The 23,128-nt window shown below is 46.5% G+C and overlaps 1 protein-coding gene across 1 annotated transcript in view; it reads right to left on the reverse strand.

Annotated features, from left to right (window-relative positions):
• Positions 1-23,128, reverse strand: part of ALK (ALK receptor tyrosine kinase) — a 676,514-nt gene that overhangs the window by 77,467 nt on the left and 575,919 nt on the right. Inside the window, exons 9-11 of the mRNA XM_047745310.1 lie at positions 20,526-20,695; positions 3,090-3,184; positions 2,797-2,922 (exon numbers count right to left, since the gene is read on the reverse strand). Coding sequence (XP_047601266.1) covers positions 2,797-2,922; positions 3,090-3,184; positions 20,526-20,695 — 391 coding nt within the window. The remainder of the gene's footprint in view (positions 1-2,796; positions 2,923-3,089; positions 3,185-20,525; positions 20,696-23,128) is intronic.

A 23,128-nucleotide genomic window follows, 5' to 3' on the forward strand; every position in this document is an offset into this window, starting at 1 on the left:
GAGGAGAGTGGAAATGCCACCAGCTGCCCTTGGCCTAGCCCTGCAGAAACTGACAGCGCTGAACGTTGGCAAGGACATCTTGTTATCTGGTCTCCCCCATGCTTGGCTGGAAGGCTGGGAACTGATGTGTTTCCTGGACAGGCTGGGCCTTTTGTCTGGGAAGCTCTCCTGCTCTTCCCCATGTTCAGTGTTACTCTCTGGACTTGGCTACCTGGAGCGGCTTAGTTGGCTGAAAGATTGTAGACTTCAGGGTCACACCCTGGCTCCATTCTCTACCCGCTGGGGGACTCATCCCTCTCAACCATCTTCCCATCCCACAGTGGTAATGACAACAGCTCTCCTTGGCCAGAGTGAGGTCTGGATGGGTTGGTGCAAGAAATACCCCAGCCCAGGGTCAAGCAGGCAGATGGACTCCTGAGAGCTCCTTCCCTTCCCCTCCCCTCCCACTGCAGCCACCCCCCCCCGACCCCCTACCTCTCCCCTTCTTCTCTAGAGGCGCTCGAAGGCAGAAGCTCAGATCTGGGCCCAGCTTCACCTTGCAGGCCGTCACCTGCTGGCTCACAGGCCACCCCTCCCCGTCTATCCGTGCTCTCTTGTAGACTGGAGTTCTTTGACCGCCTGACCTGGGTCTTGCTCCGCTCAGCATCTCTGAGCACGTAACTGGCCACAGAGGAAGCGTACAGGAACTGTGTGTAGTTCTAGATGAAAGCTAGGTGAGGGTGGGCCACAGCATGGACCCAGGGTGGCCTGATCTCCCTGACCATGAGTAGCACCCAGGGGGCGTGATGGGCTTTGTCCCGTGGGGGTGGGGAAGGGTGACCCTGCTCCTGCTTTTCCTGATGAATCAGGGGATGCTGGGGCTGGGACATCTGTCAGCTGGGAGCCTACCTCAGTTTCTCCCTCCCCTTGAGCTCCCCAGCGCAAGAGTGGGTTCCTAGGAAAACACGGCCTCTGTATTCGGTTTTCTAAAGCCTTTCCAAGGAACCCACTAAGGCTGCAGGGGGATGAATTTGCCTCAGCGTCCTCTTCCCTTGGAGGTGGGGTCATTGCAGAAGGGAGTCTGGAGATGGAATGCTGATCCCCCCCAACCCCTGCCCCCTGCTCTGAGGCTGGGTAGGGCAGCCACTCGCTCCTCCTTCTATTTGGAGGTGGTGGGGAGCATGGCCGCTTTCCAGTTGCCTCATGATTTTGTTAGTCTGATTGGCTACTGGGCAGACCCTCATCGATGAGCCTTTTAGGGACAGTGGAGTCATATGGCAATAAACCGGGAGTCAGGCTGCTAAATGCCGGCTGCTAAAATCCGAGAACTGAGCTCAAGCCTCAGCCCCCCCACCCCCACCCCGGTCAATCCATAGGTGTTCCCAGAGCCCCGCTATGTAATCAGTGCTGGTGGCGAGGCAGGGCCAGGGTCTGCCACGAGGTTTGCTGAACCTGTCCTGAATGCACTGCAGGGAGGCAGTCACTGACCAGGACCCAGGGAGTCCTGGAGGTCTGTCCCTGGGGTGGAGTGGCGGGGCGGTGGACGATGGACAGAAGGCCGCTTGCCTCACCTTAGCTGTTTTCATGCACAACGGGGCAGAGTAGGGAAATAGACAGAGGCAGCAGGTTCCCTTTCATGTGGACAAATGAAAAGGTGTTCTGAGGTTTTAGTTAAAGATAAAGGGAGGAGAGGGGAGAGGTGAGGGGAAAAGCAATGAACTCTTTTCCCCTGGTCCGGCCGCTAGATCAGGCAGGAATCCGGGACAGAGAGAGCTACACCTGGGGTGGCTTTTCAACCAGAGAAAGGAAGGGGTTTCTTTCTTTGAAGATAAACCAAAGCTGATACTTATGAAATAAGTTGAGAGTCAATGAGTTTAGTGTGAAGGTGTAAGTCTCCACTTGTTTTTTTTCTTTGTATTTTGCACTAAACAAGGATTTCACATTACAAGCAGAAATTTATCATTTATCTATTGTGATTTTAATAAAGTGATCTTTTATAGGAAAAAGGGTGTGGGTGGACAGTGCTGTGCACATGCTTCTCCGGGTTACTCATTTCACTCCCATACCCAGGCACCCAGACCACCTGGGGGAACCCCTTGACCTGCTACTGTCAGGCCCCAGCTTCTCTGGGGCGAGGCTCACAGATCTAGCATCTGCCCAGGAACATCATACTGGCTTTGGAAACCGATTCCAAGAGATTTCCTCCTAGTACGAAGAATAGCTGAGAAGTCACACCATGGTTTAGGGCCAGAGGCTGAAGAGGACTGTGTTTGAAGTCCCCATGGGAAGTCCTTCCGCCCAGAAGATGCTGAATCAGACAGCTTTGGAAGGCAGCCAAGCTTTGGGGAATCATGTTGAATCTGAAGCTTTTGGGCCTTTGCCCGTGATGGGCTAGCCTGGCTTAGCACAGTGGGCCCAACACTCTTTAGGAGGAGCAGAAATCTGGTGTAAGGTTTGCTTTGCTCTGTAAATGGGGAGTGGTTTCAAGGGACGGAGTTTGAAGAAAGGAGATCGGCTTGGTACTCCAGTGTCAGTTCCTGGGTCTTCCCTAGGCACAGAGGAGAGTTGGTCCTTCGTTCAACTTCCAGATACTCCATTCGGCCAGAAAATTAGAGACCCTAATGACCTTCTCTTATAGCCACACAGCCAGGGTGTAGGTGATGGTCCTTTGAACGGTTGACTCTTTTATTCTTTAAACACAGCTCCCTACCACCATCACAGCCCGTATCTTTCTTCTGCCTTTTGCAACAACAACAACAACAACAACAACAACAACAACAACATGACTTCGCTCAAATTTGTAAGTCGAACCCTTACCTGTGGGGTCAAAGATGGGAGTCTCTCTTGTATTTTCCCAGGCTTTTGGCTCCTTGTTTGGGTTTCTCTCAAATAGATTTCTTGATTTGGGTTCCGTATTCTGTGGCATCTTGTCCTCCCCACTGACTAGAGAAGAGAAGACCCCACGGGCTGAGTTAAGTGAGGCTTGGTTTAAGGCAGAGAGAGAGAAGTGTGCCCCAGGGAAGGTGGGGGAGGCGGGTGGGCTCAGGAGGGAGAGTGTGGCTGTGGGTCGTCTGGGTTGGGGACAAGTGCCGGGGACAGGGGGAACTCACTGGTGAGGTAGCAGTCCAGGCTGATGGAGATATTGTCAAAAGCCACGGTGGCTCTGGATCCTTGTCCCCACCAAGCAACCATCTGCAGCCAGAACCTGTAGGTGTGGTAAGAGGACCATGGGTGAGGAACGGCGTGGGTCGGTCACCTGGCAGGACTTGGCGTCTGGCGGCCGTCTGCCCATGAGGGGCTCACAGCTGCCCTTCTGGTCAGTCTTCCTTCATGGCAGAGTAGTTGTGAGAGGGGAGCTGTCCCCTACTTCCCTGTCTGAGGGATTGTTCCATAGGTTAGTCTATTCTGGAGTTTGGGGGTTGGTTCTGGGGCTCCCTGAAACGGCTCGGAAACTCCTCGGAGACCTCTTTCACTTACTGGGTGTGGAGGGCGGGCAGGAGTGGGTAGGCTTGATATTCAGCGGGTGGTCCCTGAGGGAGCCGAAGTCATTACTAAAATAGCTCTGTACCAACTGATAACAGCCACTGTCCCCCAAGTGTCCCCTGCTTGTTGTCTCGGGCAGCCTGGCTCCTTCCCGGGTACCCCCTGCTTTCCCCATTATCGAGCAACAGAGAGGTTAACCCCCGGCACAGTGTAGCGGCGGGGTGGGGCGGTTCCCTCAAGGATCTGGCATCTCAGCCAATGTCAGTCTCCACTGGGGTTGCTCTGTGTGGTGCCTGACCCGTTGTTGAATATTAAATAATTTGGCTCTGATCCCTGGGAGTGTCTGTAACCAACACAGAGCAGCCTGAATTAACAGTAAACCTACTTAGGTTTGCTCACAGAGAAGGCAGCCTTGAAGTGGGTTTCAAAGGAAGGCGAGGACTGGGAGGTGTGGATGTGGGGCGGGGAACAGTGAGGGGAGGGCATCTGCGGCGGAGGAACCAGAGTGAGGGACGGCTCTTGGCAGGGCCAGGCCCCTGTGGTTCATGTGTGAGGGGTGCGGAAGGATGCACTGAGCGGTCAGTGGGTACAAACAGCATCAGGCTTCTCCATGAGCCGCAGTGAGGTCACGGTTTCCTTAGATTTCCCCAGGGGACGCGGCCCAAGGATAAGGCCCCAGCTCCAGCCTGGGTCAGCCCAGACAAACCCAGGCCTGGCATTCTCAGGGGGCAAACAGGGGCTGGGACACTGTCGTCTTGGTCTGTTTACAGCAGTTGCCAGGGTGAGAGAGAGGCTGCTTGCAGACCGCAAGAGAACAGGTGCACGGAGCCCCTTGGGGATGGCGACTAGAAAGAATCACATCCCTGGGTGGAAGAGCGGTGGGGAAGGCCCCACGGCCCACCTTTCCCATTTCTCCACTCCACCAGCTCCTCATCCGTCATCCACAGGCTGAGGGGCCAGGCCAGGTGCTGAGCATCCTGGGCATCCCTTCCAGGTGGCCTGGGGTGCCAGAGTGAGTGAATTACCTGTGTGCACCCGCTGAGCACAGGGGAGAGGGACAAAACCCCTGTTTTGCCCTAACTGGGCCCTTTCTGGGAGATACACAGCTCCCCTCCCTTCCCTGCTTTCCCTCCCTTCTTTCCGCTCTTCTTCTTCATTACTGAGAGATTAGGGCTGCAAGGTTCTCCACCCGCCACTGGGCCTCTTAGCATGGATGGCATGATGCACGCTGGGCTGGAATGGTCTCTAAATAGAAGAGTTTCTAAAGTGCTCTGCAAGGCAAGAGCAGTGGCAGCTGCTGTTTAAAAGAATTTGATTGACATAGGGAATTGCACATAGTCGGAGTCAGGAACTCTCCTAACAATCAGGGAAGACTCAATCAGATGTCGAATCAGATGTAAACATGCAACGAGGCCTCCCTCCACCCACAAGGCCACCCTGCCAACCCTGCCCCAAGTGCCCCAGACTCCAGAGGCTGCAGGGAGGGGGCGGGAGGGGGAGGGACGAAGGTGGGTCACGCTGGGGTGTGGGGACAGCAGGTATGGAGCAGAGGGATTCTGGGAATAGTCTCTGGCAGTGGCAGGTTCGGGGGCAGGGAAGGGACAGCAGGACCCATCTGGGATTTTCTGTTCTTTGGGGCACCAGCCAAGAGGCCAGTGGCCATCAGGGCCACCCAGATTCAGGAGATTTGGGATTCTCTGCATTGGATGGTACCTGGTTGAGTGTCTTCAACTAACCTCAGGGGAAGAAGAGATTGCTCTTGGCTCTGCTTCCCTCCCCTCCCTGCTGAGGATGAGTGAGGCTTCCTCAAGGTTCTTAGTCTTTCTGATGCAATGAGTTTTTCCTATTGCGTTCCCCCAAAAGTGCAGATACCAAGTCACTCTCCAGGTCAGCTGTGGCCTTGGGTCTTGTCTATACTAGGTATATACAGGTGGAGTGGTTTGGGATTGAGGGAAAGTTCTAGCAAGCACCAGTGAGACTGCTCCAGGATGGAGGGAAAGTTCTAGCATGCACCAGTTAGACTGCTCCAGGATTGAGGGAAAGTTCTAGCATGCACCAGTTAGACTGCTCCAGGATTGAGGGAAAGTTCTAGCATGCACCAGTTAGACTGCTCCAGGATTGAAGGAAAGTTCTAGCATGCACCAGTTAGACTCTCTAGGATGGAGGGAAAGTTCCAGCATGCACCAGTTAGACTGCTCTAGGATGGAGGGAAAGTTCTAGCATGCACCAGTTAGACTCTCCAGGATGGAGGGAACATTCTAGCATGCACCAGTTAGACTGCTCCAGGATGGAGGGAAAGTTCTAGCATGCACCAGTTAGACTGCTCCAGGATGGAGGGAAAGTTCTAGCACGCACCAGTTAGACTACTCCATGATGGAGGGAAAGTTCTAGCACGCACCAGTTAGACTACTCCACGATGGAGGGAAAGTTCTAGCATGCACCAGTTAGACTGCTCCAGGATTGAGGGAACGTTGTAGCATGCACCAGTTAGACTGCTCCAGGATGGGGGGAAAGTTCTAGCATGCACCAGTTAGACTCCTCCAGGATGGAGGGAACGTTCTAGCATGCACCAGTTAGACTGCTCTAGGGCTGAGGGAATGTTCTAGCATGCAGCAGATGGACTTCCCTGAGTCTAAGGAAAGGCAAGGTCCATGCTGCATTATAGCCAGGATTATGAGTATCAGGTGGTTTTAACAAATGTTCGGTTACTTCAGCGCTCTTTATCCCGAAGCCTTAGCCCTGTGTGGAGAAAGAAAGCTGAGCCCTCATGGCTAGGAGAACCTAGCCCTCCTTCTCTGGGCAGCCTGGTCAAGGAGAAGGGAAGAGTGAGCTCTCTGGGTCTCCTCAGCTCCCTCGCTGATCCGTGCTATTTAAGAACAAGGCAGCTGAGCTCTTTCTAGCCTTTAGCAGTTGATTCCACTCCCTGCCCCTCAATAGTTCACACCTGCTCAGCTCTTTCAGTTTTTCCAAATAAGACACTTTTGATTGCACGGATTATTGTTGCTTTTTCTTTTTTCCAGCTGGTGGGGTTTGGAACTTGTTGATAAAATAGACTTGGCTTGAGATCTCGGTTGGAGCCTGTCTTCGCACAAAGAACGTACCCCTCGACTCTGTTCTTCCTCGGCTTTACAGAGAGGCCTGTTGAAAACTGGCCCCCGGGGGGGGGGGTTCAAGGAGGTGGCCACTGGGGCAGTGGGCCAGGTTTGGAGGGGACAGCCTTGAAACTGGTTGTCTCCCAGGCTCACCGGGCAGATCTCTGCATCGGAAACGCTGACATGGCTCATGCACCGCTCCGAAAAGGCACAGTCTCGTTCAGGCAACAGACTGCTAATGGACAGTGAATATAATGCCTTATTTGCCACCGTGGCAGCCTTGGGGATGGACAAACCTAATTAAGTTCACTTAATGATTTTAAGTAGCTGACAAAAAGGTGTGTGTCTGAATGTGGACTGGGGGAATAGCAAGGCTTTAGAGAGAGAGAGCAAGAAAGAATGGCCCGCCTGGGTAAAAGGCATTTATTTAACGGATGGGCACCACATCTCAGATTCCTCTGGACCATTTAGTGGGCTTGGGGGGGGGCAGTGTTCCGCAACCCTTTTCGCAGCTGGGGCTTGTCTAGGCTCTGGCTGCTTAGGATCGAGCTGGCAGATACTGCTGAGGAAAAATGCTTTCTCCAATTTCTCCCTGAGCACTTGATTTGCTCGGCAAAAGTCTTCTAAAATGGACTGTCACAGAGCTCGGGTCGCGTTATGCATTTCTATTAGAATAATGTATGTGATGAGAAGGCCCTGCAGCATCCATCCTATTATCTGCATAACTAACTTCGGATATCAGTCGAAGAGGAGCGGCTGACGGCCGGCTTTGGGTTGCCGGGACCAGCCTGGCTCAGATCACCATGACCCACCCTTGACATGGGTACCCGGCCTGACTCTGGAAGTCAGCTCTGAGACAGGAAAGTGGGTCTGGAAATTAATGGCCAGACTCAGTGGCTGAAAGCACCCTCTCTTCCTGCTCAGCCCCAACTCTCAGAAGGAATTTACCATCCTCTGACTTGGTTTCCCTTCCAGGGATCATGATCCCCACAGCAGTGAAAGGGAGTCACCACAGATGATTCCCTGATTGCCAAAGGCCATAGAGATCTTTCACAATGAACAGGCTTTTGTGAGGGAGCCCTGTGGTGTGGAAGAGGGGAGAAAATGAGTTTTTTAGCCAAGCTTAGCAAGCAGAGAAAATCACTCCCACTCTTCAACAATCTCAGTCCCAGGCTTCCAGGCACTGGCTGTGTGTGACTAATGGTCCTGGTTCCCACATTTGCCCTGGCATGCCACCAGTCGGCAAGGCCTCCCACGAGGGTGTTCCACCAGACTGCAGGGCAGGAAGATGCCCTACTCTGGCAAGTTCCTACTTTGCGCTTTCATTTTCTCATTCTGCATCGTGTACATGGAGCTCTCCCTGGGCCCTAAATTTGAAGGGAAAGAAGGGCACATCTTGCTTCTTGGAGCCCTGGCCTGGCGGGGGTGGGGTGGGGGCTGGGGTGGTGGTGGTTCTGTGCACAGATACACCTGCTCAGCAGGCTCCAAACTATCAGGTGCCCTGAGGAAGGAGGGGTCATGCCCTTGGCCCAGGGATCCCTTGGAACAACTGGGGTCCTTTGGAAGGCCATCCAGAGCTAGACGGCACCTGCATCCATTCTGCTCGAGAGACTGAGACATCTACTGTACCTTTCTCAGGACGCAAAGGCATTTCCAACCCTGGTCTCTTCCTCTACTCTTTGCTGCTGTGTGGGATTATGGCTTTGAGGGCTGAGATGATGCCAGAGACAGAGGCACTGTTCATGGTAAGAAGACCCAGGAAAAGGGTGGTTGCTGGTTCCCTTCTTTCCTGACTGACAGAAATATCTTTATGAGGATGAATTAGCAGCTTTCTCTGCTTGGTGAGGGCTGAGTTTCAAAAGGTAGAGTGGAGTGAGGACTGGGCTACATACTTGGTGGACCCTGGGCAAGTCACTGAAATTTGTTAGGCAACATCTTGGTTTGAAAACACACACACAACTATGTGATGTAGATATATATATTTTTAAGAATGGAAGCTTTCCTTTAGCATGGGAGATCCTAGTTCATTGTTCCTGTTTTATATTTTTATTAGAAATCTGTGCTTCCTCAGCAGTGTTGTAAGTTCTGTATCTCCCCTTCTGCCTTTGGGTAAAGACTATTAGAGCTCCTACTCTGTGTTCATGCACTGTGTCTGCAGCTGGGAGTATAGAGATGCACAAGACATCGACATTGACCTTGAGGAATTCAGATGACATGTGACTCATATTATTCAGTGACTAGGAGATTTCTATAGACCTTTTTAGCTCTGCCCCCATAGAGCTAGATTGTACAACCTTGGAAAACACTGAATCTGGGCAGTGAGAGAGAAGTCAAGAAAGATTTTGAAGAACTGAATGTCTAGGATAACGGTAGGGCTATGGACAGAAGAATCACATAGGAGCGGGGTGTTGGGGGCATATTGAAGGCATGGGAAGGATGCCAATCAGGCAGCCAGAAACCCAGGTATGGGACTCAGGTGAGATAAGGATCCTGCGTCACCTGCACAGAGGTGAGAGTGGAAGTGGTGAACATCGATGAGATTTTAGAGAAGAGCATGCATAGAATTGGATTCTGCTTTGTTCCAAATATCAGCATCCAGTTTTCCCCTAAATTCCAAACTTTGTGCTTGGGGAGAGAAAGGTCGAGAACTTAGGTCTACATCCTCAGAGGCACTAAGTGTGTCTACATCCTCAGAGGCACTAAGTGTTATGAAAAACATGTGCATCTGTTGACTTGTATATTGAGCTGTGGATATCACTGAGGAAATCTCGAGCAGATCCAAACATCCTGTTATTCTTTTTTTTTTTTTAAATATTTATTTATTTATTTATTTGACAGAGAGAGATCACAAGCAGATGGAGAGGCAGGCAGAGAAAGAGAGAGAGGGAAGCAGGCTCCCTGCTGAGCCGAGAGCCCGATGCGGGCCTCGATCCCAGGACCCTGAGATCATGACCTGAGCCGAAGGCAGCGGCTTAACCCACTGAGCCACCCAGGCGCCCGAACATCCTGTTATTCTAACGGGGCTCACTTATTGCCATTTTGAGCGACTACTTCTTAAAACCAGGCTCACAGGCAGGATCTGTCTCACTGCTTTGCACTCTTGATTGTGGAAACTTAGCAATCAAAAGCAAAAACTTGTCCCAAACGTCACAGTAAATCAGTGTTAGAAATAGGATTTAAAGCTCAGAATTGGTAATCTAGTCCTTGCTCCAGTGATCTGGGATATTTTCTGAGAAAGAAACAGGGCCAGATCTTTTCATAGTTATGAATGTTTGATTTGTATATATCTATGCCTTCCTGCACAGTGCGCTGCTGAGCCCCCAGCCACATCTCTCCCTCTCTTCTAGGAGGGTTGGCCCAAGGCTGTCCTGAGCCAATGACACCATAGAAGGTGGCAACAGAAGAGGCCTCTTCTCCTCCAGCCCCTCTTCCCTCCTTCTGAGCTCTACTTCCAGGCTCAGAGCATTTCACATTTGGTTCCTCACAGAGCTTTTAATAGTCTCCTTGCTCTGGTTTCCCATCCTCTGTAGTGCAGAGTCCAAAATATGTGGCCCAATATCCATGCTTACCTTCTCCCAAGGATTCTCTGACACAATGTAGTTGGCTCTTCATGAACCCACATAAAACATTCCTGCCTATAAGCCACCACTCACCCTGATGGCCTTCTTTGGAATGCTCTTGTCCCTGTCCCACTTCTGGAAGATCTAAATTTATATATCTATATCCATATCTATATATCGATGTCGATATTGATACAGATATATATCAAGGTCCATCTTATAATAATCTATGTTCTCCATGATATCCCCCCTGACAGGGAGGCCACCACGCCATCTGAACGCTTGCCATGTTGTCAGACTCTGCATAATACCACATGTGTTACTCTTTGCCTCTCAGTGTGTATGCTCCATGTTTGTCCCCATCCCCAGCATGCAGGCCTGTGATTGGCAAGAGGCTGGGTCCCACACACCTTTTGATCCTCTGTGCTTGATGGGGGCTTAATATATGTTTGCTGACAATGTGACAAGGATCCTTCCCTAGTCACTCAATTTCCTGTCTTGTCCACAAGACATCTCTGAATCTGACATTTTATGCTGGTGCCTTCCAAATGTGGTCAAACATCAAAATCACTTATGAAACTTAAAAAAAAAATATGTATCCTTGGCCTCATATGTGATCTCCTGAGTTAGAATCTCTGTGACTAGAGCCCAGGGCTCTGCATTATAAAAAATGAATTTGATCTACACTTTCAATGCAATCCCTATCAAAATACCATTGGCACTTTTCACAGAGCTGGAACAAACAATCCTATAATTTGTATGGATCCAGAAAAGACCCCAAATTTCTAGGGGAATTTGAAAAAGAAAACTAAAGCTGGAAGCATCATGATGCCTGACTTCAAGCTATACTACAGAACTGTGATCATTAAGACAGCATGGTATTGGGACAAAAACAGACACACAGATCAATGGAACAGAACAGAGACTCCAGAAATGGCCCCTCAACTCTGTGACTAACTAATCTTTGATAAATCAGGAAAAAATATCCAATGGAAAAAAGCCTCTTCAGTAAATGGTGTCAGGAAAATTGGACAGCCACATGCAGAAGAATGAAACCAGACCATTCTCTTATACCATACACAAAGATAAACTCAAAATGAATGAAAGACCTCAATGTGAGACAGGAATCCATCAAAATCCTAGAGGAAAACATAGACAGTAACCTCTTTGACATCGCCGACAGCAATTTCTTTGAAGACATGTTTCCAAAGGCAAAGGAAACAAAAAGTAAAAATGAACTTTGGGGACTTAATCAAGATAAAAAGCTTCTGCAGAGCAAAGGAAATAGTCAACAAAACTAAGAGGCAACCCACGGAATGGGAGAAGATATTTGCAAATGACAAGAAAAGGGCTGGTATCCAAGATCTAGAAAGAACTTCTAAAACTCAACATCCAAAAAACCAAATAATCCAGTCAAAGAATGGGCAGAAGACGTGAATAGACACTTCTCCAAAGAAGACATAAAAATGGTTAACAGTCACATGAAAAAATGTTCAACATCACTAGCCATCAGGGAAATACAAACCAAAACCATGAGATACCTCCTTACACCAGTTAGAATGGCAAAAATTAACAAGGTAGGAAACAACAAATGTTGGCAAGGATGTGGAGAAAGGGAAACCCTATTACGCTGTTGGTGGGAATCCAACCTGGAACAGCCACTCTGGAAAACAGTATGGAGGTTCCTCAAGACATTAAAAACAGAGCTATCCTATGACCCAGGAATTGCACTACTAGGTATTTATCCCAAAGATACAGATGTAGTGAAAAGAAGGGGCACATGCGCACCAGTGTTCATAGCAGCAATGTCCACAATAGCCAAACTGTGGAAGGAGCTGAGCTGTCTTTCAACAGATGAATGGAAAAAGAAGATGTGGTTCATAGGTACAATGGAATAATATTCAGCCATCAGAAAAGATGAATACCTACCATATGCATTGACATGGAGGGAACTGGAAGCGGTTATGCTAAGTGAATAAGTCAAGCAGAGAAAAAGAGAAAGACAATTATCATATGGTTTCACTCATACATGGAACATAAGGAATAGCATGGAGGACCATAGGGGAAGGGAGGGAAAACTGAAGGGGAAGAAATTAAGGAGGGAGACAAACCATGAGAGACTCTGGAGTCCGGGAAACAAACTGAGGGTTACAGAAGAGAGGGGCATGGGGGGATGGAGTAGCCGGGTAATGGGTATTAAGGAGGATATGTGTTGTGATGTGTTCTGGGTGTTATATGCAACTAATGAATCATTGAACATAATAAAAAATTTTAAAAAATAAAAATAAAATAAAAAATGAATTTGAAAAATATTTAGCTAAGTTTTTCAACTGTTGTCCTATGGTATCCTGTTAGTTTTAAGCCTTCTCAAAAATACTTTTTATGTTTTGATTTTAGAAAGGAAAAATTCAATGAGGGAAATTCTGAGTGATTTCTGCAAGAAAGTAAAGGTTTTGCTACATCATAAAATTTTGGGAACGAAATATTAATGCTTTAGAATAGATCCTGGAATTGATTTCAGCCTTGAATTATGAAGGTTCTACGAAAAGACTGATCAATGCTTGGAGTAGCTAAATAAGGAATTGGTATTCCCAAGAGAAACTTTGATAGATGTGTAGAGATGGGGCTATATTCCATGGCTAATTCCATGACACAACATATCTTTTCTCTTTCTCCCCAGCAAATCCATTTCCCTTTCTTCTGGACTCACAGCTAAACTACATTCCTCAGTATCCCTTGCAGGTAAGCATAGCCATGTGACTGAATTCTAGCCAATGGAAACTGAACTGAAGTGACGACTCACAAAAATCTTCTATGTGAGATTCCCCCCATGCTCTTTCTCCATTGGCTGTCTCAATGTAAAGGATTCCAAAACTGGAGAAAAGGATTGAGCCTCAGGGAGAAGGAGCCTGGGCCCCTAGATGACAAGATGGAAGTCCACCCTCCAACTAGCACACTCATTTTGGATTTCACATGGGCGAGAAATACATTTCTTTTTGTATATCCCTGAGGATTGGAGGTTTCATGTTACTCTGCGTAGTGTTACCCAACTAACATGTCATGTAGCGCAGACCTAGTTACTTAGGTGTTCTTCATGTATGTAACATAGGTGGGTTGATGACTAACTCCCTCTTGGGGGTAGGATGACAGGTAAAGTTAGCCCTTGGCTGGCTGCAGGACTCTGAAGAACCCTTCCCTCTCATCTACAATGCATACCCTATACCACTCCAGGACTAAGGACACCCCTGAATGAGGCAAGGTGGACTTAAAGAGTTTGGTCTAGTGCTCTGGAATGTTATTTCGCTCATCTCTCTGGGGAAGGTAAGAAGAGCAAAGTCAAGTTGTCCATGAAGGGCCCTGAGCTTGCTGGGTTTTATCAGTGTTATTCACCCTGTTTGGTCTAAAATCACCGTGGAGCCTACCATTTTCTCCTGGTTCAGAGAACTGAGTCAGGTTGATGTTAATAAGCATGTGGTGATCCCCAGCCCCTGTAGCTTCAGGAAGGGACACTTGCCCTGCCACAGCTGGCTAGGGGCAGAGAACATCTTTTTTCTTTACCTACTCAGAAGAGGGCCCTGGAAGTGCTGGGTTTTGCCTGCGTACATGGACTCAGGGCAGTCAGACTCACTCAAGAGGGGTAGATGCCGCCTGGGAAAGAGAGCCTTGAGATCTTCCCCTTCCCACTGCCCCTCCTCTGACTTTGAAGCCTGTGGGGGCCACTCCTGAGCAAGTCCCTGATGTGCTTCTGTTAATAGTGAATGAATGAACAAATGCAAACTACCCAGGGGGACAGTCATTGCTCTCTGCTTCCATTAGTGTGGGCATATCTGGCAGAGAGAGAACCCCAAACTGGCTACCAGAGAGGAGCCTGTTTGGCAAGTGAGGAGCCCCAGCAGTGGTGGCTTGATTGAGCCTCATGCTCTTCTCTCTTTCTGTGCTTTCCTCTTTCCTGGCCTTGACTGCCCTGTGATACAAAGGTTTTGGTTTCCTACCAGACTTCCCCTTAGATAACATTCCTAGAGGGCTGAAATACATTGCTTGTCCAGGTAAGACTGTCACCTGGCATCAAGTAGGGCAGTAAGTGTTGGCTGGTTACACACAAACATCTGGATGACTTGGGAGGTTGGTAGCATTTTACCCTAGAGCCTTCACAGGTATTCTCTGGTGGGATGGAAGCAGGTAGAAGGAGTTCTGAGGAAGAGCCTTTATGTTTAATTAACTACCTGTACCTTGATTAACACTTCTGTGCCTCCATCTTCTCACCTGAAAATGGGGGATGACATCTGTCCCAGCTACCCAGAAGTGTGGGACAGAGTGGACACCTAGAATTGTGAGGGGGTAAAGCACTCTGGGAGGCAGGTGCATGGCTTCTGTGGGTACAAGGAATATGGGGCAGAGTACAGGGAGTTCTAGGAGCTGCTGTGACAGTTGACACAGCCTGCCTTGTAGAGGGGCAGCTGACACTGGTTTGTGGGGTTTGCAGGTGTGACATCCACTCCTTCCATAGGTGTCTTTCCTGCCTGGGAATGGTGGAGGCAAAGCAGCTACAAATGGAAACTTTTGCAGAAGGGAAGGCAGGCAGAAGGTGAAGAATCCAGGCAGGGCCTGACCCTCTGCTGGTTTCTCCTGGGGACCGTGTAGACATTGTATGACCTAGATTTTCTGTGTTGGCCCCAATGGAAGTGAAATTTAGTTTCTACTCAAGGGTGATTTGTTAAATGTATTTTATTTTTATGCCTTTGTTAGACACGGTACATGAACACATTTGCAAATGAAAAGTGGTTATTGGGACTTATGCTCTAGTTCTGAAGTGGAGACAGTCAAAGACATGCCAGAGTGGTGACTTGAAAAGTCACGTGGGGAAAGGGCCATTGTGTCCCAGGAGAGCAAGGAGAGATTCCCACTGGGCTGGTGGTGCTGCCTGGGCTGGAGGTGTGAGAGAAGGAGAACAGGCAAGGGCTGGGTGGGGAGTGGTCTTCAGCAGGAATGGGCTGGGGAAACAGATGATGGGTTTCCATGGTGGAAGATGCAAAGGAAAGACAATAAACTAACTCAAAATGATTAAGAGGTGTGGCCTAAAAAATCCAAAGCCAAAATATTTTATTCATAATGATGGCAATCACTTGTCAAGTTTTCTACGACATGCTAAGTACTGTGCCTTCATTTCCTCAGGCATGTATATATAAAGTAATCTAGCCTAAAGGTTAAGGGAAAATTATTTAACCTCTTAGACCTCTTATTCCTCTTATAAAAAGGGGGATTAATTATAGCATTTACCCAAAGGGCTGTTATAAGGATGGAATGAGATAATGCATGTTAAGTATTTTTGACAGTGATGGGCATGAAGTAAGAACTCAAAGTTAGCTCTGATCATTATCAAGTAACTGCTTGTGGCTCTAGGAGGAAGCTGTGATTCAATTTACAAAAATCTGAATTAAACACAGCTTTTTTAGGAGTGCACTGAGACCTGAAAACTGAGGTTCATTGGAAATTTCTGTATTTTTTCTCCCTGGAAGTTACTACTTCTCTACTCAGGTAGGAGTAAATAATGAAAATGCCTTTTTCATCACAGAAAGACGCTACACAAAAGGCGAATATTGTTACTGATAGCACCCCATCTAAAGTGGAGATTCTGTGGATGAGAAATAAGAATAGGATATGAGAAAAATCTTGGCTCTGTGGAGGTTGGCCTAAGTACATGAAGACATAACTCTCAGTTTAACGGATCCCATTTGAAAGATGCATTTGTCAAACACACTGCTTGTCATTTAGGACAAAGGATACAAAAGGAACAGAAATCTAAATATCTTCAGAGGGAACATTTTTTCTTGTTAGACTATGTATATAGGGTACAGCTAAAAGCCTTTATAATGATATTGCTGGTGAAGAGAGCCTCTACACACACGTTAAGTTATGTACTTTCTCTGTGGCTGTATGGTTGCAGTGATTTGTGGGACAAGGTTTGATCCATGGTGTTTCCAAATCCATCTTGTAATGAGTCAAACTTAGCACCTGCTTCTGCTCTGTAAGCATGTCAAAGCTTAAGATGGTGTTAGAACATTGAGTTTAATTTACTAGGATATACGATTATAAAGAGGAAAACTATGTCCCTGTAAGAGACTGGCAGATTAAAGGGAGAGGACATGCCTTTCTTCCATTTTGAGAAGAGGTAGAATTAATTCCAACAGAAAGAAGGGCAGGTGAATGGGGAGGGAATGAAGAAAACTAGTTATACGAGGTAGAGGTAAAGTAATGAGATAACTTTTAAGCACACATCAAGCCAGTATTTGAATTGGTTCTGTCCTTCAAAATTACCTTGAAAGCTCATATCTGTATTCCAGGGACACTGCCACTGCTCAAAACATCATGGGCACTACTCATGGAGATTTTTCTTGTTACTCTTTATAGTACGGTTTGATATCCTAGTTGGTTAATATCACTTCATAATGATGATGGACTGTGGCATTATTTCTATCCCTTCGCCTGTTTATAAATGGACATAAGAAATACCATTCCATGGATCAATGTCTCCCTATCATCAACTTTTATATACCGATGGCATATGCTCTGAGCTCTCACAGAAAGACTACTAGGTGGTGGCAGCATTGTGAATATAGCTCTTCACTCTCATGTGCTCAGCTCTAGCTCTCTCTACTCACAAGGATTAGGGCACACAATTAAGATCAAAGTCTTTCATATAAAGTGATTCTGACAGAACAGCGACCAGAGATAAAGAGAGCACAGGTACCAGGCAAGACCTTAAAGAAAATTCCTTGTTGTAAGAGTAGCAAATGCTGCTTGGGTTCATCTGATGGGACATAGGTGTTGCTTTGATATACAGAACACTTTGTAGTGGTACTTATTGTAATGTGACTTAATCTGTTTTGTTAGATGGAACACAGGGAGAATGTTAGCTGGATTCCAACAAGTGAAATTCTCAGTTAATTCAGCTAGGATTTGGAAATGTATACAATGTCTCTCAGCACGTCATTCTGTAAACACATATTTATTGGGCATATGATGTATTAGGCATGCTTATAGATGCTCAAGGAACAGTGATATGTAAGATAGATTTGATCCCTGTCTTGTTAGTGTGTATATTCAGGTACTTAAAAAAAAAAAAAACAACCAGATAGTAAAGAGTAGCAAGTTATTATAGGGATATTTCAGGAGCCATGAGAAAATATTGTAGGTATACTATTTAGAAGTCTTTAAAAAGTGAAGGAAGAGTGGTAGTTAGGGAGAAGGAAAGTAGAGGAAGAAAATTTCAGGTAGAGAGAATGGAAGGTGCAAACGTCTGTAAGAATCTAACAAGGTACAACTGAATTCAAAGAAGTGTCTAGAACCCAGGAGCAGTTTAGAGCTAATCTGTAAACCCTAATAAAGTTGCTTCAAAAAACTTTGTGATGTATGCAGTGTGATGTAATGTTGGGGAACCTAGGAGTGGAGGAGATTTGAGACAGCATTGGGAATAAAGTTTCTGCTCCTTCAAGGTCCATGGTTGGGGAGCTGTCCAGGACTTTGGTGCTGAATAGCTAAAGCCAGGACCTGCCTAAGGAAGGATGCTTCCTTATAAGGTGTTAATGGCTACCTCAGGGTGGGGGGAGAAAGACAGTTGGTCTTTGTCTTTTATCCATTTTCCTTCTCTTTCCCTTACATATATCCTTCTACCTCTCCCTCCTCCCATTTTCATTTTCTGGCAATCTGGCAGCTATAGATCACTCTCCCTGGGAGGAAAAGGAAGAATGTGTTTCTTGCTCCTCCTCCATCAGTGACTTCCCTTTATAAGAAGTCTACATAGCATTGATGGTAGCAAATTCAGAAGAACACTCACCCCTATCTTAGGGTTGCATGGGTAGTTATTATTGCTATATTGGCCAACCCAGCCTATTCTGAGGCATTAGGTGGGGAGATACTATTTTTGTCATATTATAGTTATCGTTAGTGTTATCACTGACTGAACACCTACTGCAAACCAGACAGTTTACCAACTGCTTTACTTTCCTAAGCTTCAGAGGTAAATTTTATTATGTCTGTTTTATAGAACATGGCTTAATTTGGAAGATCAGTGATTAAGACTTGTGCTCTTTTTTTCTATCAGTTATCTCAGACTACCTGAGGGATGATGATGGAAGATGTGGGAAATAAAATTCATTGATACTTACTATATATAGATGCTTTTAACAGTTGTTTTAGTCTCATAACAATCCTGTGAAGTTGTACTGTTACTATACTTACCTTACACATGTAGGCAAAAAGGCCCAGAGAGGTTCAGTGATTGGTTGGGGACACACCACTAGTGAGTGGCTGAGACAGTTTTAAACTTGGGACTATCTGATACTGAAGTCTATGCTTTTTCATCCACAGTGCTGTTTTAGTTTTATGGGCTAGTCACATCTACTGGTAAGTGATTTTAGCAACTGAAAACTGCCATGCCTCATTCTCCTGCAGTTCCATTTTCCTCTGGGTCTTGATACCTTCTATATCATCTCTAGCCCTGGGTGGAGGGAGTAGCTTCCCACATCAGAGCATGTCAGTGGTGGGCAGGGTCCCAGTGAGTGGGGGCACTCGTGTGTTCTGTAATTGCACATTTATTAGGTCACAAGGCATCATCAAACCACGCTGGCCTTTGTCTGAATTCCCACTGGACAGTTTGGTCTCAGTATCAATATTGGAAATGTCAGTCTGGTAAACAGCCTTTAACGGGGAGGACGGAGGCTGAGAACAAAGTCTCCTTCAAATGAAACTCTAGAGGATGGGAATGAACAGAGTCAACATCTTACTTGCTCTAAATCCCCTGGAGTGGTTATGAAAGAGAGAGGACTTGCTGGAGTGAGGAGGAAAAAAGTCCTTTGATTCATCTGAATTAATTTAGCATCTCCCAGGAGGGAGGGCTCTGGCATTATCCTCCTGTTCTCCATCCCCTTCATGCAACCCCACAATCCCGAAGGACAAAAGACCAGTCTATGGTAGGGAGTGCCCACACTGCCCCTTCTTCCACTTTAATTAAATCCATTTGTCCTGGGGTAGCACTGCGCCTGAGGATGTCCAAAGGCTTTGATCTCTAACCCACACACATCTGAAGGAGTGGGAAGCTGGTGCTCAGAGTGAGGACAATCACTTCTTCCCATGACAGCAGAGTTCATGTTACGAGCTCTTGGAAACAGCAGACTCTGTGAAGTTTGGGTGAAGAATTTGAGACCCAACTTTATACTTACAAAGCTGCAAGCCAACTGGCATCACCCTTGTCTTGCCTTAAGCCCTTTGTCCTCATTTTTCAAAGGTGGATCCACGAGGATGGTAATTTGAATGGGTTTTAAAAGTCTAAATGCAGAGGCTGCGCTGGATTGCTGGGTTTGACATTTAGCCTATTAAAGGTGGTTTTCCCCCTCCAGAGCCATATATCTGCCCTCTTTATAGAAAAAACTCCCACCATCTGCCCTCTGCCTTTCTTGGTCTGGAACAGATCAGTGCACCAACCATGGAGGACTCAGTATGCTGCATCAGGGAGTCCTGTGAGCTGCTGTGCTGGGCCAGGCACTGCTTGTCCCAGGCTGACTGCAGGTGGCAGACTGATGCCATCCTGGGGAGACAAGTGGCAGCTGATCTCAATGGTTACGGCTCCATTTTAGAGCCACATGGAGTAGTCAATGATCTTCTAGTCCAACCCTCTCAGTTTAAAGTTGAGGAAACTGAGACCCAGAGGTTCAAGGTCACAAAGCCACTAGTGATAGAATTCAAATAGGAACCAGGACCTCTGGGAGAAGCCCTCCTCTGTTTACTAAAGAATTTGTCATCTCCCTCATCTACCTGCATCAGTGATCTGACTCCACAAAGCCTTGGACTTGGACTGACTTGAGCACCAGTCCTCATTCTGAGGTCAACTTGCTGGTGTGGTAACTCTTTGGTTACCAATGAGAATCTTGTGAAAGGTCAGGAATGAGGAACATGATAAGGTCTGTATTACCTATGCCAAAGACTGTGTTGTTCATAAGGGATAAATATAGTGTCAAATGGGAAAGTAAGGCAAATGCGTTAATTAAGAGAAAATTTGATATACCTATAAAGCCTGATTATTATTTGGCAGTAATATAAGTTGTTCAGTTTTATTTCTTCCTGCTACAGACACTGGAGGCAGCCAATCCGGCCAGGCCAGAGATGCAAGAGGTGAGTGCTCATTAGCATAGAAATCCCACAGAGAAACTCAGTGCTCCCTACAAGTCTGCAAAAGTGTCTGTGTGTATGTGTGTATGTATGTATGTATGTATGTGTACATATTTTATGTATGCCCATGTATGTGTTCATGTGCATGTGTATCTTGGGTAGAAGGGGTGGAGGGAGGGAAGACATGACCCCTTTCTGTATTTTGGCTGACAGAGGAAGAGAGTGACAGGAATGGGTGGAGGCTCACCTGTCAGTCACATCGAGAAGAGGCAGCACCGTCCACTGCCAGAGGCTCAAGCCTTCATTGGTGGCAACATGCCAGACCATTCTGCTTTGCTCCTTCCCAGTTTTGTTCTCCACCAGCACCAAGGAGACATTTCCCTGTAAGACTCCACGGATGAGCCAGGACATTCGGAGCTGTAAGGGAGAGAAGAGCCAGAGGACAGCTGTTAATATTAAAAGGAAGCCTCAGGTCCCCTTCCTGGAATTCTCAAAGGTGTTGGAGACTCAGCCAAGGTGTGCCCAGTAAGGAAAGCTGGTGGCTGTCTGATTTTGCTCAGTCTCCCAAGAGACTGATGGCTTTCATGAAGGTTCAAGGAGCAGGGGCAACAATGGACAATTTTGGAATTTTTTCAGATTGATCCTAAACTTCACAGGATTCTGTGGCTGAGCTGATATTAAGATCCCAGGGATAGTAAATGAACTTCTTAAAGGGGATCCAAAGATTCTTGTCTGTGGCCCCAATTCACTTTGTGACCTTTGGACAAGTGATTTTATGACTCAATTTCTTTAATGCTTTAGGTAGCATAGATTTTTATTCTCCCCTCCCCAGACTCTAATAATCTTATTTGAATGATACAATACCATGTGTTAGCTATGGGAGACGCTGACTTGTTACCTGTGGGCACTGGTAGGCAAAGGTGAGATAAAAATCTCATATCGAGGTACTTCCAAACACTTGTCTTTCAGAATGAGGATATCCATTTTGACAAAAGGAAGCTACAATCATGTTTTTTTCATTGTGGCTTGATTAAAGGTTCCGATGGCATTGTTCCCTAGACATACGAAAGGGACTATAGCTGATAATTCTAAAAGACTTTAAGGGCAGTCATGCCCAGAATCAGTATATCAAATAAATAAGGTTTCTGGTCTTTGTGTTTGATAGAAACAGTCTGTAAACAACATTTAAAACTTAGGACAACTAAAGCATATAATTGCCCCAAATATTCCTGTTCAGATCCTATAATCAAAAGAATGGCTATTGTGGAATAGAAGGTAAAATGTGTCCTCTGGAAAACTAGCATTTTCATCTGCTTTGGTGCCCCCTTTTCTTTGATTCTTGTTGTTTGAAGACTTGCTTTTCTGTAAATCACCATTCCTTTTTCTCCTGGTCCCTGAGCTCAGTTTCCTCATCATTTGATCAAGAATGTCACATACCATGAACTTTCCACTTTGTTGCACACGACCTCTTCACTAACAAGGTCACAACTGGCACTGGGTTGCCAAGGTGCTGTTCTACTTATCTGAGGCAGGTAAGCCTGGTCTATAACCATAACCTCTTCCCTTAGACCTTTCCCATTTCCCAAATCCAGTGTAGCAAAAATACTTGTCACCAATGAGCACTCCCAGGATAATTTAACAAATCTGTTAACTGTTTTTTTTTCTGACCTCACTTGGCTTCCTTGTGCAGTCTGGATGCCATGACTAGAAATTTTAATCCTACCAGTGCCAACTAACCCCTCTCAGCCCTTAGCCCATGCCCTTCAGTGCCCAGCTTGGGATGTTGCTTGCCATGTCCTTTCTCTCCTTTTGCTCCCTGGCCACAGAATATTGCTGATTTGGACTTCTGTGAAATCACAACGTTGCCCTGGTCTGTTGTTGGCACTTACTCATTCCACTGTGGATTTCCATGGTTGATTTCTGAACACACAGAGCACAGTGGGTGTTTCAAACTCTTCCTCAAACACTAAGGCTGTTACCTCTTGGTCCCTAACTCTCTTGACTATTATTTTGATTCTTACTTTACTGATAAAGATTTACTATATTAGGTGAAATCTCCTTCAGCCCCTCTGCTTTCCTCTCTTCCTTCCTTTCTTTTTCTTCCTTCCCTCCCTCCCTCCCTCCTCTTTCTTCCCCTCTTCCTTCTCCTTTTCCCTTTCTCCTTCTTCGTCTTCATCTTCATGTAGGTTTTTCTTTATCCACCTTCCTTCTTCTTTTCCTGTCTTAGCAGAAGATGTATCCTTCATTTTCTTCTATGTTAATCCCTCATGTTTTTACCTACTCCTAGTCCTTGTTCCTGCTTCCAGCACCTTCAGACTCTTTCTGCCTTCTGGCCCTTCTGTCTACAAATAATATCAGCTTTCATCTGTCCCAGAAAAATATCCTTTATTTGATCCTGCTAGCTCTTCTGACTTGCAACCTATTTCTGCTCCTCCATTCAGATGTTAACATTGTGGGTAACTGGCATGTAACTGCTTTTATTTCTTTGTTGCCCATTCTTTCTTTAAATTCTTTTAACCTGGCTTCTATTCTCATTATTCTGACAAAGTAGCATCCACAATGTCCTTTATCACTTACTCTTTCAACTCTCTCCCTGGTCTCTCAAAGTGCCTCTCCCTCTACTTTCTCTCTTCTAAATTCTTTTGTGTATCTCAAGCATGTCTTCCTGTTTATCACTGCCATCTGTGACTCTTCAGTGCTTTCTCACTCCCTAGCAATTAATATCAAGGCATTCGTGTTTCTCTATAATCTAAGAAAATAAGCTTTTTAGGCATTCAGTGAATATGTATTCAGTATTTACACTGAGTCACATGTATCCTCCACCCTAGAATGGTCTAAGAGTTTGAGTTA

This window comes from Lutra lutra, chromosome 9 (genome assembly GCF_902655055.1).
Source record: "Lutra lutra chromosome 9, mLutLut1.2, whole genome shotgun sequence".
Classification (NCBI taxonomy): Eukaryota; Metazoa; Chordata; class Mammalia; order Carnivora; family Mustelidae; genus Lutra; species Lutra lutra.